The sequence below is a fragment of the Dromaius novaehollandiae genome, chromosome 4, assembly GCF_036370855.1.
Source record: "Dromaius novaehollandiae isolate bDroNov1 chromosome 4, bDroNov1.hap1, whole genome shotgun sequence".
Lineage (NCBI taxonomy): Eukaryota > Metazoa > Chordata > Aves > Casuariiformes > Dromaiidae > Dromaius > Dromaius novaehollandiae.
Window position 1 is genome coordinate 77,634,639 of NC_088101.1, and position 19,086 is coordinate 77,653,724.

At 37.1% G+C, this 19,086-nt stretch overlaps 1 protein-coding gene across 5 annotated transcripts in view; it reads right to left on the bottom strand.

Annotated features, from left to right (window-relative positions):
- Nucleotides 1-19,086, bottom strand: part of RGS12 (regulator of G protein signaling 12) — a 91,175-nt gene that overhangs the window by 56,173 nt on the left and 15,916 nt on the right. For all 5 annotated transcript variants that reach the window (XM_064511488.1, XM_026121932.2, XM_064511487.1 and 2 more), the window contains exon 3: nt 10,854-10,973. In XM_064511488.1, coding sequence (XP_064367558.1) covers nt 10,854-10,973 — 120 coding nt within the window. The remainder of the gene's footprint in view (nt 1-10,853; nt 10,974-19,086) is intronic.

Consider the following 19,086-nt stretch of genomic DNA (forward strand, 5'->3'; position numbering starts at 1 on the left):
CCACATTTTAAAAACAATATAATGCAAAAGATATATTAAAAATTTGGCTGTAAAAATCATGTATTCTTAACTTCATAATAGAGCTTATAGAAAGTCAACTTAAATACTTATACTTACGAACTTTGTCTCTTTAAAAACTCATTGAATCCTTAGAAGCACTAGTTATCATATTTCATTGCGAGAAGATTTCTTAGCTCGGAAGACTAGCCATTAAACCATATTGCTGTTTTCTGTTCACTTTAGACAAACAAAAGTTTATACTTACAGACACTTGACTATCAGTAAAAGTTTTCTCCATGTATAAATAGTTTAAGAGCTCATTGTTAAGAAACAGTCCCTTCAACTTTATTAATAAGGTCTTTCTGAACACATATTTACTTCTTCAGAGTCCAGTAAAAAAATGAAGCTTCTCTGTCTGTTGCCCTATCAACACCTCTCCCATTCTCCTCCCTCCCCAGCACATTCTCCGCCCTCAACACTGGTTCGGTATCTTCTCATCAAAAGGAACAGGCAGCTTTTAAATTGTTGTTTTGGCAGGCCCTATGCAACAATACAGCTTCTGTAAAGACAGCGACGTGCAGCTGAGGAATCTGCTAATGTAAAAAGCACTCAGTAAAGGCCTAGAGGACTCTGTCTGAAACGTTTGTCCAAACTTGTTTAAGCATTGAGTCAACGTCATTTTCTCCTCCGACGTATTTTCATTTTTAATACATTCCTCTTTGATGAATATATTATCTGAATGATCTTGGTCATCATTTCCTATTAAAAATACTTAAAATATAACCTAAAATGACCTTTTTAAAAAAAAAAAAAAAAAAAGGATGGTTAAAACTAGTAAGACTCAGAGGAATTTTCTTTCAGTTTCTGGCAGGTAGGTGCATGTCTCAGTATGATTACAATCACATGTATGCATATTATGCAACCTATTTCATCCTACCCTAATGCTCCACGCTCTTTGCAGTAAGCAGAGCATTGGCATTTACAAGGATCTTGTTCCAGGTGAAACATGATTCTTGTAGTTTTCGACACCACACCTACTCCCCAGACAGGGCAGCAGTATCTGTGCATTTTCAGAAAGAACTGCATACACTTTCTGCCCATCTAGGAAGTTTAAATACTATCATTTTGCAGGTCTTTGGTCTAGAGGGCAGGAAGCAGGGGATGGGATTTTTATTATATAGTTTTTAAGCATCAGAAGAAGAAATAAAATGTTTTGAGGATTTAATGTTTTGAGGAATAATGATGCTCATCTAGCAGAAGCTCCACAGGTAGCTTCCCCCGCCCCTTTTTTTTAAAAAAAAAACCTCACCAGATGGATAAATCCATGAGGATTTATCCCATGGATCCCAGCCAAAATCCCATCAGTTTAAGCATGGCAGCCAGGGTCAGAATCAATCAGAGCCTATAGTGCTATCATTTGTGCTGCATCTATTCTGTGACTATATTCTAGACATACCAATCTAGTCCATTCAATAAGGCTTTAATTCATTTCCTAGTATTAGCCAGGTCTCGCAGAGAAACAAATGATTCCTCACTCCCATTAGCATGTGATGTGACAAATAGACATATCAAGTAACAGAAACAGAAACAGAAACAGGAGGGGAGGAACACAGACACATGCAAAAAAACAGTCACCAATTCCTCATCCCCACCCTGGAATTACATGAGCAATCTATTTTGCAGCAGAAGCTCTAACCAGTAAACATGTAGACGCCAGCTCCCTCAGAAAGTTGATACTCCAGACTGTTATAGCAGATGCAGTATCTGCTCCCCAGAGCTCCCTTTAAAAAAGCTCCCTTTACTTTGGCATTAGGAGGAACTATGTCAGTGAGCCCTTGTTTTGCAAACCAAAAGTGGGTTGCATGCAAAGGGGAAGTATAAGAAAGACCATGGGAGAAAGCTTAACAATCACAAGCAATAAAGCAAAACTAATGAAAATGGAAGGTAAAGGTCAATTAAAGGAGAAAAGGAAAGGGGGGAAGGAAAAGACAAATTAAAGATACAATCAAGTAAAAAGTATGTGGGGATGTGACATTAAAAATTAATAAGAGAAATTAGAAAACTAACTGAACAAACAACGACACAGGAAAAATTAAAAGGTAAGCAAGAGTTAAAAATGAGAAATAGTAAATACCTTACAAGCAAGATTTAAAATGGAAAAAAAAACCAACGCAACTTAGTGAATATTAGGTTATACTTCACAGTTCAAATGGTCCCACCTCAAGAAGCCAGTTAATCATGGACTTAAGCCCACTTCTGTTGAGGAAAATATTTTAGAATATGCTAACATACTAGATATCCACAGATTTTAAACTCACATGCTGGTATAAGGAGAAAACTCTCCCTTTAGACAAATATGACATCAGCACTAGCCGGGTAAAATATCTTGCACTGAGACAAAAGCAGGACTGTGGTCTGTATGGCACTCTCTTACTTAGCTAGTAGGAATTGGATGCCACTGCTAATAAAGCTGGGAGTAAGGGAGTGCTAAACCATTTTTACATGAATTGAAAGGTAGCTCAGCTTCCTGTGCCTAGAATACAATCCCACAGCCTTAGTAAGGAAAAGCAATGTCCATGCTTGAGTCTAAGAGTGTAAGAATGGCCACATCAGTTCAGAACAAGGGTTTATCATGCCCAACATTCCCTTTGCAATTGTGGCCATGCAAGAACGTCTAGTGAAGAAGAGCACAAGGCAATGCATGGGATATTTACCTCGTTATACTCTCCCCAACTCCAGATATTTTTAGTTCAGGAGATTTCCTGAACCTGGCATGGTTTGTCTCCTTAGCAATCCCCAGTGGCTCTCTTTTCCAAATTCATGTCCATTTTCCCCCTGAAGACATGCAGATTTCTTGCATCCACAGAACTCTGTGCTAAGGCACTCCACACATCTGCTTACCTGCTGCAGGAACAATCATGTCCTTTGGTTTGTTTTGCTCCTGGCTCCAACTGCCTTCATTTAGTGGTGCCTACTTCTTGGCCCAAAAGAGACAGTGAGCAGTCAATCCCAGCCACTTTTTCTATACCACCCATGATTTTATACTCTTTTCACCCCTTCATAAACCTTTTCTACTTCTAATATATCCTCGTACATTTTCAAAATAAAGGGACCAGAACACAGCATTCAAGGTGTGTGCAAATCACAGATTTATATGGTGGAACCATTATGGGTTTTTTTCCTCTATTGCTTCTCTAATAATTTGTAACATAGGATTTTCTGTTTCATTGCTACTGTCCTGAGCCGATGTTTTCATGCAACTGTCCTTTATAACTCACGGGGCTCACTCTGAGAGGAGACAGTCAGCTCAGAGACATATATATCATTCTGTATATGAAACTAGGACTGTTTTGCCCTATTTGCACCACTTTACATTTATCTGCATACATTTTCACCTGCCAGTTCACTGTCCAGCCATTCAGTCTCATAAAAGCAGTCCACTCTCATCTTCAGAGACTGCTCTTGTCCTTATTACCTCAAATAACTTCACCTAACTGCTCACCTTCTTGGTAGGAGCCTTAAAAAATGTTCTTAAATCAACAAGCAGAACAAAAGAAACTGAAGCAAGTTTCAGTCTTGAGCAGCAACTAATTCTGGGTTTCAATAGTAGACCTCAGTGCCATAAGCTATTATTCTGCCTTAATGTCAAGAGGTTAAAGTGCCTCACATGAATTAGACCCACAAGAGTGAAGAGTTTCAGTTCCTAGTTCCTGACAGCCTATGAATTGACCAGTGTCCATTTTATCATAAGCCTCAAGAACAGCTATATTGGCTACTGGCATGAAGAAAGGTCTGCTGCCTGAATATTCAAGCAGGATACGAGTTCTTGGCTAGTCTCTGAAAGTGTCCACTGTGCCTCTGCTTGTGTTGGAGAGCTGAGCCCAGAGGCTATGAGGCTTGGACAGTATTTGAGTGGCAGGGTCAGACAATGTACTTGCTTCCTCAGGGAGGAAATTCTGCCTACAGTGCCAGCTGTCTTTACACACCTGGGACTGAATTCCCTATGGTATCCACTCTAGGCAACGCTGTTGGTCTCTCCTCAGGCACAGAAGTATAAGATGGGCACTCATGTGCGCACATCACAGAGAACGCAGACATCAGATCCAGGCCTCAGCACAGTCTCTGACTACTCAGTGTTTACCTGCAAATCATGGCAAATTTCTCCAGAAACAGCAATAAAGAAAATATCTCAAAAGCAGTGGAAGAGAGTTAACAGTAAAATTTGCCAAAGTACATTCGCTTTACCAATTGCAGTCACAGAAGAGAAATGCCGTTATTCTCGGTGTCTGGAAAATCACAGTGTAACATTCTGGAAAGTATCTAAAAATAAAGATTTCCAATTCACAAGAAACAAGAGCTTATACACAAGTGTGCTCATATGTTGACCAAGCCACCTTTCTCAGATACTTTACAAAACAGCATGAAATGCATAAGAACTTTCTGTAGTAAGTTTTATAACTGTAAGGAAAACTGATAGCATATGTTGGTACAGTCTTTTAAAAATCATAGTACAGTAAAAAATAGCAGCAAAGGCTTACATACTAATGCCATTGCACAATCTGTGGAAAAATACATAAACGTATAATGCTAGCATATGTTGTCCTTCTCTGTGGAGTAACAATGGATGGAGCTAAATATCTGATAAAAAGACCGCATATGCTAAAGCTAAATCCTCCAGAGAACACTGAAAAGATTTTGAAATTCTAGACTGAACAAGGCAATCTAGAGAACCAAATGTGGAAAAATGATGTTCTTGGAAAGCTTTAAGACATACTGAGAATGATGTCAACAAAGCAAATCCTTAGGGTAACATACGCATCATCCAGAGCAAGATGAGGGCAACCTAGAGACAGACTGGCTTTATCTGTACTAGTCGACTAAACAGTGCCATAAGATACTGCATAGTTCCAAGGACAGCTGTCGTTTTCTGGACACTGTCACACCACGAAGCTCTCCCAGCCTCCAAATGAAGCTGGGTGCATCCAAACTGCCTGTTGGGAATGGTGATGCTAACTATTGGTGCTAACTTCTAAAACATGTCCAGGAATTGTTTGTAAAAACATACTCATTGGCCCGGGACAAAACCACACAAGTGACAACCCTAACAATATAACAGTATAAACCATGGTACTCATGTGCCTATACCTGTGTCCTGGCACTGTTTCATTTATCAACGCAGGCGTAGTCATCATGCAGCACAGCAGGTAAAGAAGTTCAACCAGTAATGTAACGGTCAAGACCCTGAATGGAATAGCACAAGACTAAAACACCTAGCAGAAACCACTGGATGCGTTAAAAGCTTTAATGATGATCCCCACAACTATATATGCCACAGTAATTCAAGGAAAAGAAATCAGTATTCAATGCAAGGCCTGATTTACACTACCTAAAGATAGATATGATAATTCAGCAAGTGTAGTAAGTAAAACCACTATGCACAAACCTTTTTGTGCACTGTTTTAAAAGCTGACACCTAGTGGCACATTCCAAGAAACAGAACTTGTCATTTACTGCTACTCCAGCAAGCAACAGCACACTCGTTCTAAGAAAGGGAAAACCGAAACACAGACTTGAGGGACTGGTCACTGATCCGTAAGACTTCCAAAACAGCAAAGTTAGGGGCTGGATTTTATTAGCATTCAGACTTTAGAATGTCAGAATACTCTCAGTATATGAAATGGGTGTACTTCTTCAAGAACTTAAAATGCTAACAATATAGAACAACCTCTTACATACCAGAAACGGAGATTTTATTCTTGCAGCATGCAAAGCAGTTTTGTTCCACAACTGGCCTTTTTTACACCTTCATGAAAGCAGACTGTGGACAAAATTGTCAGTTGGAGAGTTACACCTTGGCTATAAATTAGAACAAAATCCAGGCAAAAGATGCAGTACTGGAAGGTAGTAAACAGTGGAACTTGTGTATACCGGCAGTCCACAGTAAATTGTCATAGCTTTAAACAATTGGTGAAACCGAAGACAAATTATATATCATTTTTAAATTTTAAATTCACAATTATAAGCTGAGAATGAAGAGGCATCTTGATTTTAATTACATGATTATCCTAGCAATAGTGCTGCAGTTGTGGCTATGATGATCTAAGAACATTAGTGAAGAAAGTTTTGTAGGGAGAGTTAATACTTTTTATTAGATCAACTGACAGGGTATGAAAAGTCTGGAGCATGTTTAGCTCTCCTTGTCTGATTTTCCTGGTATACTAGTTGGTCTAATATAAGTTATTATGTCTCTGTGTAAGCTTTGTCTGATTATTTAAATCAGTCAAACAAAGAGAGGTACCCACTTAAAAACTCATTATTAAGTGAAATAAGCATTTAGGGGTTTTTGCCACCCACAGATGCCAAAGCTAATATCCTGCAGAGACATGTCACTCATTAGTATAAAACCCCCATAGTGAGAAAACGTGTTATATGCTTTCAATTAACAGATGAAATACAAGACGGGATGCCTCAGTGGAATTAACAAAACAGAAAAAAGAAACAGGCATTACTATCTATTATAACAGCTAATACTAGTATATTAATGATGGTTATAATTAAAATAGAACATTCTAACAAAATTTCTTCCACTGACTTTTAAAAGGAATATATGCTACATTCCAAATTTGAAAACATTACTGAAATCTTGAAAAACAACAGATGTTCTGTTTCATATAGCATACGGCTTTCAGATTTCCAAGACAGGAAGAGGACAACAAGAAAAGCAGAAAGAGCTATCTTTTTTGTTCTGATATTTAGTTAGGAGAAATAACTGAAGGTTCTTCTATTTTAAAAAGATTTTTAAATTAAAAGATGCTTTAAAAATACCCAAAGAGCCTGCCACTTGTTTGCTTAATACATTATGTCCCTCATGATACTATTATGCCCAACTGAGAAACATCAAAAGTGCAACCTCTTTGACATGGTGGAGGAAGACATTGTCAAAATGATTTTCAGGAAACTCTATAGCTTTCAAACGTTCTCCTTGGCTCTAGAATTGCCCAAATTTGTTGATTCTCACACAATACTGCAATACACCATTTTTATAGATTTTGAGAAAAACTAAGATATGGATGGAATAAGTTATAGTTGAAAGTGTTATAGGATCTGGTGCCAAAACTGTTGATTAGAAAAGGGACTACTCTGTTCAGCCTACATTTAAGAAAAGGCAGTGTTCCAGTCTCTGCAGTGTCTCACAGAGTCACCTTTAATGTGTTTATAAATCTATAAACAGTGTTTTTGACAGGACAGAGAATGAGAGTAATGACACATCTACGGGGAAAGAAAAGTGGCAAGGAAATAAAAGGATTATGTTCTCTTACTAGCCCTAATATTAAATAATTTTAAATTATGAAAAGTTCCATTTAGCTTAAGCTACACCTTGCGAATATGGACCAGTAGGTAGGCTGTAAAGTAAAATGGGTGAAAATCACAGATTTTTAACATGGTTGCTAACATGAAAAAGTTCTAGATAGGTTCTTGTGAAGATGATAAAATTAAGAAATTGCAGGCAAATACTGAACACGTTAATTTTACTGAATTCAGCTCTGACTTAAAAGATAATTATATTCAGCCCTGGTGCGAGCAAGCATAATTTCCACAGTTCAGAATTATCAATAGGTTCGCAATTAATATATATTATATTTTGTGGTTTTTGAAGCATTTTCTGTAGCATAGTCTTAGCATAATTGCATCCATTAATTTTACATTGTCATCCTATTTTGATCCCTGCAGATTTACAATAATCTTGTTTACAGGATCTATTAGTAAAAATAGCATCTGAAGGTTAATGCTACAAATTCATGTATTCTCATCTATGTTTAATACAGCTTCTGCATGTAAGAGGAAAATGCTCAAGTGTGGCAACTGTATCGCTACAGCTAATTCTAACCTTATAAGAATACCGTCTATGCACATATGGCCATAAAATAACTACTGAAAGAAAAGGTGAAATATTCTTTTGCAATCTTTTTTTAAAAACTTTTAATTAGTTCTTATTTATTAAAACAATATATATGTAAAAAAGTGTTCTATGCTTGGATAGTTTAAAATAGTTTAAAAACCAAGAATCACAAAGAAATCACGCCACCTTATGGCAGAAGGCAGCAAAACTGACAGCTGGTATATCACACACTACAGCATAGAGAGGAGGAAAGGTTGCCAAAGGGCAAGTGGAGCCACTTCGGCCTTTCACTAACAGTGCCAACAGGACCTTCTGCAGCCCATTAAGCAAATGAACGGTATCCAGCATATGCCCATAAAATAAACTTCAAGGAAACAACTTATCTTGCTCAATTTACAAGACTAAGGAATCAAATCCACAAGCTTAGAAAGCATATTCATCTTAAACTCAGCGTTTGAATGGTTACCTTATCCATTCTGCTAAGATAATTAGAAAGAAGACAAAAACAACTAAATAGTGTATGTAATATGTTCATGATCATTATTCCAAAGGTGGAGTCTCTAAGAATTTCCTGGTATTGTTATTTCCTCTTCCAGCAACTCTAAATAGATGCCCTGAAATAATCTAAACATGTGGTGGCAACATTGTGTTCTACTACCCTGAGCATAACAGTGGTTGGGAGTAGTGCTGCAGGAGCAATGTACAAGTTAGAACCAAAACAGAAACACTTCAACACTTCTTTACTTTGACTTGCTAAATTTTTGAAATTATTTTCTGGGTTGGTATTTCTCCTGGTGGAACTATATGAAAGCTAGGTGTCATTCTGCTATGGCATGCAGAGAAAATGAAAGATTGTTCCAAGTGGAAAGAAGCAAAAGATTAAGAGAACAGTCCACAGCCAAACAACTACATGTATAATGGCGTTAATCCAAATACCGTTTTTAACACAGATTGTTCTGCTTCATCCAATTCATACCACAGCCTAAAATTTCAATTTCCCTAATCCAGAACAACAACTCTAATTATTAGGACATTGTGTAACGTAGAGAGTCTCTTAATCCCTCCTGCTGGTGCTACTCAATTTATATATATCACTGAATATCGATTGGGACGCAAAGGGAGAAAAATGGAAATTTGAGTCTACTGACAATGATATCTTTGTGAAATTAATGCAGAGTAAGTTCCAAGTCCCTATTTTAATGAACATTTATGCAATGTAAAACAGCTCCTACAACAGAAATTAAATTATAACCATCCTACCGCAGTGTTCAAAACACTATCCCAGAATATGAGATGTGCACATAAATCTCTCTGAAATCTGAATCTGGCAGAATGAGATGTGAACCTTGTTTTCTTCAATCACACATGAATCACTAGCACTAGGCTCTAAGATATTCTGGAGGTCGGTTCTCTCTTATTATGACCACAATTTTTGTCAAAACTGGTAACACATACCAGTAACCTTTTTTAATTTAGAAGAATCACCATTTTCTAATGAAAAGAGAGGTAGCTAGATAGTTCCCAAATGCCTCTAAGGTATCTTGCTCTGTTAAAGTTACGGGCTTACTGTGTTAAAGTCGTGAGTGCAAAGAAAAAAATGAAAAAGTATTTTCTGTAACTAGAAAAAATAAAAAAGAGAAATACTTGAAAGCTTCAGACAAGGTAGAAATAGACCACAATGAAGGATGCTTGCTTTTTATTTCCTTTAAAATATCTGAGAAATAAGTACTGGCGGTTCCTACCTGCATTCCTTGAGTATGCCAGAAGCTCCTTCCATATGTTCTGTTCCCCAAGAACCCAATGGGCAGAGCTCCCCTCTTCTTTAGTTCAGACTCAATGAAATGCTTTCCTTCCTACATTTTCCCATGACAGGAAGATTAGAATACCTTTCTTTCCTCCTCCCATGTCAAATGCTTTTTATACTCCTCCTTCCCATTTAGAGGAATCTGTGTGCTGCATTCCCGCCCTTGCCAAGGAGCAGTATAATACATACTACATGGTTCCTACGCCAAGAGCTCTGCACATATTTTTGTTTCTCCCCAACCACAAAGCTTCTTCCGGATAAGAATGATAAAAAGGGTAAGGAAAAAATCTCTCCATTTTCCTTCACATCACTATGGGTCAGGTTTTGAGGAGAAAGCACACTAGAAGAGAAAATGCAATGAAGCTCTTTAAAAAACAACGTCCTCTAGCTGTTTGAGGAAGGGTCTCAGCTGAGCCAGGGGCAGGGGGAGGCAGCTTTTTAAATTCAAAGGTCTTTTGATTCTTCTTTTCCACCAAAATCAAAAAGCTTAGGCCACCGACACCCGGGCATCAACTGATGTTTTAAAATTTACCAGATGTGAAATAGCATTACAATATTACACTCAGAAAGACCCAAGATCACCATACCAATTACCAACACTGAGATTATTTTAGGGATTCCCTTTTCTCAACTGCTGACATATAAGGAGAAAAAACCTTTCTGAGTATTTGAAAATAGGAACTTTTCCACATTCAGTAAGCTACATTCCTTAATAAGCTACTTTAAGAGCCCTTACTTAATATTCAGGACCATCAACAAATTAAACCCCCCAGAATCTTCTCAGTGTAATGACTATTAGCTGAACGAAAAAAGAATATGATGAACATTTGATTTCTTTGCTCATTAGTCTGAAGAATTAATTCAAACTGCACTGATTTGCTTTTCATGACCAACGTGATGGGTAAAATGAAGTAAAATTCCCCACAGAAAGAAAGGTCGCTGCTAATGTCAAAGAAAACTATTTAAGAAACACTGAAAAAGACAGGTTAATACCTGAAATGTGTATTTCCCTTACACAAATGTCATAAAAAGATTAGTAACTCTACTATATTACAGCTATTGCTTTCCTTCCTTCATTTATCATCAGTTTTAACTACTGTAAGTTCCTCCCTAGGACTTATTTCTAGGTTTGAAGAGAAAGTTAATTACCTCAAGGTCATCCAGTGAACGAGTAATACTAAATCGCTTCGATCTTCCAAATGATCTTCGAACAGAAGAACGCTGGGGAGGAGCCTGAGTTAATCCCAACGGATGTCCAAATTTTGCACCCTGAACAAAACAGAAAATATATGATTATTTTATTTGTATGTAGTATATTACTTATTGTAGAGACAGCTTCTGAATTTTAAACATCCTACTTTTGTCCAGCTTGACTGCATTGCTAGGTACAGAATTCCAAGGAGAGAGATTTGCAAATTTGTAACAGGACTATGGTTTCAACATGAATTGGTCACTTTCCATGTGCCTTTGAAATCAGCTCTTCAAATCATTAAAGTTATGAAATGACTTTTCCAGACTAAAGCCAAATATCATAAATATTCAGCCTTAAGTTACCGTACAAACATGAGTTGTCATGTTGCTAACATGTACAAATGCTAAATATAAGTACTAGTGGATAGAGCTTAATCAAAAGCAAGACAGTCCTAGCTCATTACTGTCCTAATTAGAAAACATTGATAATGACAAGATATTTGTCCTTTCTAGGAAATTACCACCCTGAAATTCATCTCACCCAGCTTCTGTAGGAATTTTTCTCCATGCTTTTAGAATTGCTACTTTCACTGCTCATATTCTTTTTGTAATAGACTTACAACTATAAAATCCAACTTTCTAATCACAGACTACAAAAATGAAGGAACTAGATTTCTCTTTTCTTTCGAGGAAAGAAACTGCATCACTCTGATGTTCCATAACTAGAACTGGTGCTGCAATAATTAAATCTACTGCTTCTCTGTTTTCCCCATAAGCATATTCTTCCTCCTTAAAAAGTCATCAGATGTCAGTTAAGCTGCAATGACTCACCATGTACATATCTAGTTCATGCCAAATGATAACATATAAACTTAAACCTAAGAGTAGGCACACAGACAGAAACTGGTGCTAAGCAGATGCACAGCAGCTCACTACATTATGAAAACTTGTGATGATGTGCCTGAAATTTTGGATTCCTTTCACTAAGACATTCAATGTAGGGAAAATTCCTTCCTAGGTCTTCTGATGTTCCTTTTCACTTTAGAAAATAACAGAATTTAATTCAGAATAATTTTTCTCCTATCTCACTTCAGCAGCTTTATCACAGTAAGATACTAAAATCATTTATTACTACCTTTAAAATTGCTTGATGGCAACTCCATAATAATTGTTAAATTATATTTTTCTATTTCTTCCTTTATGCAAGTTGCTGGTCTCTTAATTCTGAAACAACTTGGTATCACTTTGGTCATTTGAAAGTATATATATATGTCACATTAAGCAAAAAGAACAATGATAAATTTCACATTTTTATAATCTCATGTTAACAACCACCCATAAAAAGTAGAGAAGAAAATCAAGAATATTATACAGCCTTCTTACTGCAATAAAACATAATATATCCAACAGAATGTGTCTGCCTGTTTATTTATCCCTATGGAGTCAATACTATTTTATAGCAATAGGGCTTTGACAGTCACCAGTATTTACCACAGACTGTTTAAAAGCTCTTAGAAATGCCAAGACATAACACACATACAGGAATCTGGACCCAAAGGATGTAGCAGGGCTCATCACTGCAACAGGCCAAGACTCCAATCTCAACGTTCAATATTAAAAGCCATCCAATATTCCTTCCTTGCATTTTATACAAAATCTATCTCTTTCCCTCCAAATTATCATTTTACTAAGATCTTTCTCTATTGGCTGTGTTAGCTTTTGTGATAAAAAGCTCATCTCCATGAGCGCCCATGATCACGTCCGAGAAGCAAGCCCCTGCACCGGCTCCTCCCACGACTGTCCCAGCAGAGTCACTGGCCCCGTTGTCCAGGTGTGAAACTCAGCAAGAGAGTCCACAGGGGCAGCTCAGGACACTGGTCTGGCCATGCCATGCACCTGATCAGCACAGTCCGGCCTGTCTTTGCCCTGATCAGCCAGAGAGGGGAACAGGATGAGGTCACTGGTGCTGTTTGTATGAGTGCTGTGTGTGCGTGTCTGGTTGAGCTGTGTGGCCAGCTGTGCATATATGCATCATATACACGTTTGTACACGTGTACTGGGAATACATTCTCCGCCTCACTACTGGTCGGACCTGGGGACATGGAGCTGCGGCTGCCTCGCCTCTGTTGGGCTACCGGATTCAGCAATCCCTGGAGCAGGCAGAGAAAAAATTGGGCAGGTTCTGGAGATGAGCCTCTAAGGTTTTCAAGAGAACATTTAGAAGTGCAGTATAAACATGCTAAGATGGCTTTTCATTAAATTATCAAATAAATATGAAGACAGGAAAGTTGCTATCCATAAACCTTCACAGACAGCACCCACTAGAATAAGGGCAGCTCATATGTTTCTAAGAGACTTTTCAAATCATCTGTTGACCCAGGCAGGTATCACTGAAGTATTTCACACTTGACTCATGTCTTACAACCACAATAGCCTCTCCCCTCCAAAATGAAAACTTGTATCTGAGGCAATAATCCGCATCAAGCAGCAAATTCCACATTAACTGCTCACCAAATTTAGCAGACTCCATTACTATTATTATGTAGCAGATCAAAACACTAACTCCCCCTATATGAGTAGTTCCTGTTATATCAATGGGAGCATATGTGTACAACCATCAGAAGCTTTCACCACCTAACACTTATGTCTATGCCAGCTTTGGAATTTTAAAATTTTTATCTGTAATTTAGTGAAAAGCAATCAAACTAGGAACAACACAGCAACTAGTAAGGCAAATGAAATTAATGACATCATTAATCGGAGTACGACTGTTATTTTGAAACCAGCTAAGGAAGTAGTTACACAGTATGGATTCGCTTAATGGTCTTTCAAGAATTTCCCAAAACAAGATGCATCCCGTGGAGGTATTTATCTTTCATAAAGTAAGACTGATGAAAGAAAAAAAAGGAAAAAATATCAATACCAGTCACATCTATTTTGGATAATGAATACATTTTCACTTTTCCTTCTAATTCAGCACAAAAACAACATAAACAGCTGCCCAGTATAGGTTTAAATAGTGAAGATTGCCATACAATATACTGAGAGATTAAAGACATACAACTAGAAGACATACATACAAAAAATTTTAGAAACAGTAACATTACAAATTACAGGAAAAGGATCAAATTGCCTGAAGACAAATCCATTTATATTCTACTGAGAATCAGATTCTAGGTAAGATTAATTATCACCAGGTGCCTCATTTTAAAAGTGGCAGTTTAATTATTTGTGGTCAAAAAAATAACAAAGAGAAAGTGTGAGAGTAGAAAAAAAACATAGGAAAACTGTGTAGCAGTAGAAAAGAGAACAATAAATTAGTACCCAATCAAAATTTTTCTGTACACTTTTTGACATTCTCATATAAAAAATCACTACTGAGCACTGAATGAAATGGTAAAGATAAGAGCAAAAAATGACCCTGAGAATAAAGCAGTGCTCAAGAAGTGATTACAAAATCTACAAAAATTCACTGAGCAATTTGGATAATGATTCCAATTAGGAAAACATTTTCAACTGACAGAAATCTTCTGCTTGCCTCTGAAGAGTCAAATTAATAATCTGCGAAATTAAGGAAGACATTGCTAAAAAAGACTCATGAAGTAGTTAATTTCCTGATAATGCTGCTGAGAAGTCTCCCTTTTCATCCTTCCTTGACTTCTTTGCAGACATTTAGACTATGAAGATGGATCTCCTTCTGTAGATCAATTAAAATAGTCTGGTGTACACAAAAACTTAAAGAAACATGTACATAAAGCAAACAGCAACAACATTTTGGCAAAGGGTTTTCATGACACTCTGAAAAGCTGGAAGAAAAAGAATCCATAACTTGAAAAGAGAACAGATATTGCAACAAGAATGTATTAATCAGCATGGCCGGAGAAATTCACAGTATTTGAGCTGGAGAACTGACAGTATTTGAGCAGGGAGAGATTGCCAGAGCAGTGACTGACATTAACATAAAGTTTGCAGTCTGTTAGCCATAAAGAAGATGTCATAGTTCTGTCTTCATTACACTATTAAACAGAAGTAAAAAACACTAAATGAACCTATAAAATTTCAAAGCAGTACACTGTATGACCAACAAAATACTGCTTTGACTGCTGTCAGCTGCCCAACTAAAACACCAAAATTTGCTAGGTGAACTTTGGGTTTTTTGTTTGTTTGTTTAATATAGATGGCCTATAAACCCTAGAATTATTTACTATCATGTCTTAAAGACTCCCTTCCTGAAACACTGTTGCTGAATCAATAAAACAGAACTTTAAAAATAACTAGATATTCAAGAAAAATCTAAGAAATGTCTAATTCCTGAAACCCTACCATAGAACAATAGAAAAACTTATGTTCATCTGACAATTTACTAGATGTCTTTATTTTAGGAACCCAACAGAAAAGCACAGAAGTATGTGAAAACAAGTGGACTGGTGAAAAAGCAAGCACTACAGCAATATGAATTTTGCAATGTAGATACTTTCACTCCTACTACTACTACCTATCATGGTCAAAAGTGCAAAAGAAGAATCTCTAAAAGCCTTTATCCTGTTCCAATCTGGCAGTTGGAGAAGAAAAACAACAAATGTATTAAAACAAAGCAGCTGACACACTGATGCTCTAAAAATCCATTCCATCTTCTATTCTTATAACAAAATAAAAATTACAAACTAACATAGACAGACATAAAAAGTAAATGTATGACTATATGAGAAAAGTATTACAATGAATGAGTCTGCATATTTATTAATTATATTACTAAATCACACCTTTTCCTTAAGCTAACAGGAAATGCTAAGTAAAAAAATATTCATTGATGACCATCAGTCACTGACCACAGTATAATCTTACCCTCCAAATACTTTTTTTTAATTATTTTTAACCTGCTTCTTTGGCCTTCTGAATAGGTTATCTCCTATTATACTTACAATAAAAGCATTAAAAAGAAAAGTCACCAGAGTAGGATGGATATAGCAGCAGTTTGTGAATGTGACCAACTGGGAAAATTTTCTGCCTGGTAACTAGAAAGATGTACACAAAAAGTACAAATGGGAAACTGGGAAAGACTGTACTTCATGAATTAATGAGAGAGAGGGATGAAGAAGCACATGACTCAGACTAGACCACAAATCACAGAACAAAAGTGATCTAATACAGGTGACTTGCATAATCTAGTTCTCTGAAGACTAAGAAAGAACAAGGATGAGCTGTTAGAAGGAATTTTCACTGATAAACCTGTTAAGCACAAGTTCCATGTAACATTTTTTTCAGCTGTGCTGGCTTTAGGAGTTTGCATGTACCCTGACCCCTCACACCAACCCCCAAACTGCAGCAGGCTACCCCCTCCTCACCACTAATACTAGGGTTTGTGGAACCCATTGCAACTCAAAGCAAATGAAATAATCCTGTTTAAACACCGACCTACACACAGTCATGTCAACATAACTGAAGAATCACACTGCCTACTCTGGATTAAGAGCAACAAGAACTCCTTAAATTGTTACTACCAAAGAAACACAATGTGAAACTATGATACTCAATGTGATACTCCAACCTGGAGCCAGAGTACAGCAAAGCAAGTTGATGAAACCGTATCAATTATTCAGAACCAAAAGAAACCAAACACCTTTAGAAAACATCTTCAATTAGCTTAACGAAATTCCCAGCTATGGAATGAGCTGTATCACACACTTTCATATTCCAGGAAATGCATTTCTCGTATAACTTTTTTAACAAATTGTCATACATAACTTAAAATTTACATTTTGTACCATGTATTATTAGTATCTCTCTAAAGTTAAACATATTATATCCTCTCCTCCAAATATCTGGATATAAATAATAAAACAAGATTTCTCTCCTCTGATGCATCAGCTTCCGAGCTAGGAGGAGCAGAAAAAGAGGGAGCAAGGCAGTAAGGAGAGGACTCTGGTGGTTCTTGGCTAAGGGAGTGGGAGATTTTTACTTGGTGTTCAAGGCTACTAAACAACAACAAAATATAGGGAGCTGGCATCAGGATTCCTGGAGGAGGAAAAAAATGGGAAAGATAAACTAGGTGAGGCTAAGGCCAGCTTTACAAGACCTTGGAAATATATTCTTTTCATGGACAACACATTTGACAATACATTTGTGACCTTAAAGGGAAACTGAAGGGGGCTGGATGTTGTGCAACAGAAAGTTTGGATGCTATGGAGGTACAGGAATATATGGAAGAGCAAGAAAGGAGTGGGAGGGAAATTATAAGAAAAAGAAGGAGAGCTAATCTAGAAAGTTAAAAAACTGCTACTCTAACAAGCCTGATCACATTTACATAAGGACGTAACACTTTCTACACTGTTTCAACATGAAATTTAATCTTAGAGGATTCAAATGCACAAAGAGATTGAAAAAAACGTTTGAGGAGAAAAGCATAAGAAAGTTAACTGCATGGCATGAATCAAGTTCCAAGAGCTCTGAGACGTAAGTACAGTCACTGCTATGTAACAACTTCGACAGAAATTCTTTTCTGTTTCTGTTGGGCTATGTAAGTATACTACCATCTCTCCTGACAGTTTAAGATAAACAGTATGAAAAGATCATGCACATGCTAGAGTGGTCATATAGGACCTCTTGCCACTGGATTATAAAATTTCACCAGAAAAACAGTCTGGGTAGTCTCATCCAATCTAGCTAAAGATGGCATTGCAAGGACGCTTGCAGTGGAAACTCCCATCACCATCCAGTGACTGGCCACCCGGCTTGCGAGTCAATTCCCCATGTAAGCGCTACCCTTACTAAAAATGCCAATAAATTAGGTTCTCTGTTCACGAGTGTCTGTGCAACAACTGTCAACCTGAGAACTGATGTTTTATTAATTGTCCCTAAAAAGCACATACCAAAAAGAAGATGCTTATATTCACAGACTCCATCACAAAAAAGGAATAACACCTTTCAAAAGGCCTCAATTTAGGTAACAGAACAAGAGATTGCTGTGGTCCAGTTTGCTGGACCATAATAGGAATAGAGGCAGCGAGTCATGGGGTAGAAGTAGACATGCTGAGAGAAAGGATTCATATGCTATGGGATTAAAAAAAAAAAAAAAAATCGGAAGCACCCTTCAGGCCACCCTGCACTACTGCCATCATCATGGGCTGAAGCCAGCTCAAAGTTGGGTTAGGTGGGGGAGGGTTAATGAGAAAAAGCCTAGCACCATTCAAACCTTATGGACTGCTCTTCCACAAGCTTCAGTGACACTGTAATTACTGTAACGATTTTCTTTTTGGCACCAGTATGACAAAAGATTCAAGTGGTATTACTCACCCTTATATGTCAATGGATTTGATCACTTTTAAGAATGCCTCTTTAATAATTAGATGATAATGAGACATTTTATGACCCTCTAACCGTTACAGTGGCATTTTCAATTGCTGTTAGACCCACAGTGTTCTTGTGAACCAGGCCAAATTTCATACAAGATTCCTAAGCACTTTGCAAAGATATAGAAAAGAAGCTGTCCAGTCATACTAGATAGCCAGGTAAATGAAATCTATTACTTGTCTCCTGTACAAAGGATACTAGGCACAGAACAATACAAGCATCTGAATGCCAGTATTATCCTAATTCCTCTTCACAAAATTTAAGTGTTGATGGTATTAATGAAGATGGAATAATAAGACCATTTTCTCAGAATAATTAGATAATTGTTTCTTGTATGAGTTGGAAGCCTATTAGTTGGATATTACAGAGGAGAGGACCTGAGTATACTAAGGGAAAACACAGAGAAAATTACCACAAGTACACACACATAACAATTGGCTCTAAATTCACTAGTACTACTTAGGAACATTAAGTCAGTATGGCCCAATGTTCAGTGGCAGTCAAAAATGCAAACGCAGTAAGAATCATCAGAAAAGGAACAGAAAAGAAAGCAAGAAATTAGCTTTATGAATCCATGGTCTACCCACACATTTTCAAAACTGCCTGTAGTTCTAGTCAACCCATCTCAAAAATACTACAGTAGAACTAAGATTGGAAAAATAACTTGGAAAATAGCTTGGAAAATAACTGATTGGCAGCTCAGGTTTAAAAAAGAATCAAATGAGTAGAAGAAAATTAATAGGGTATGAGATTATTCAATATTTCTCATGAAAAGTATTAGCAGGTAGGAAATGAAATTATATGTAGAACACAATTAGGTATTATTTGCTTTCAACTCCAT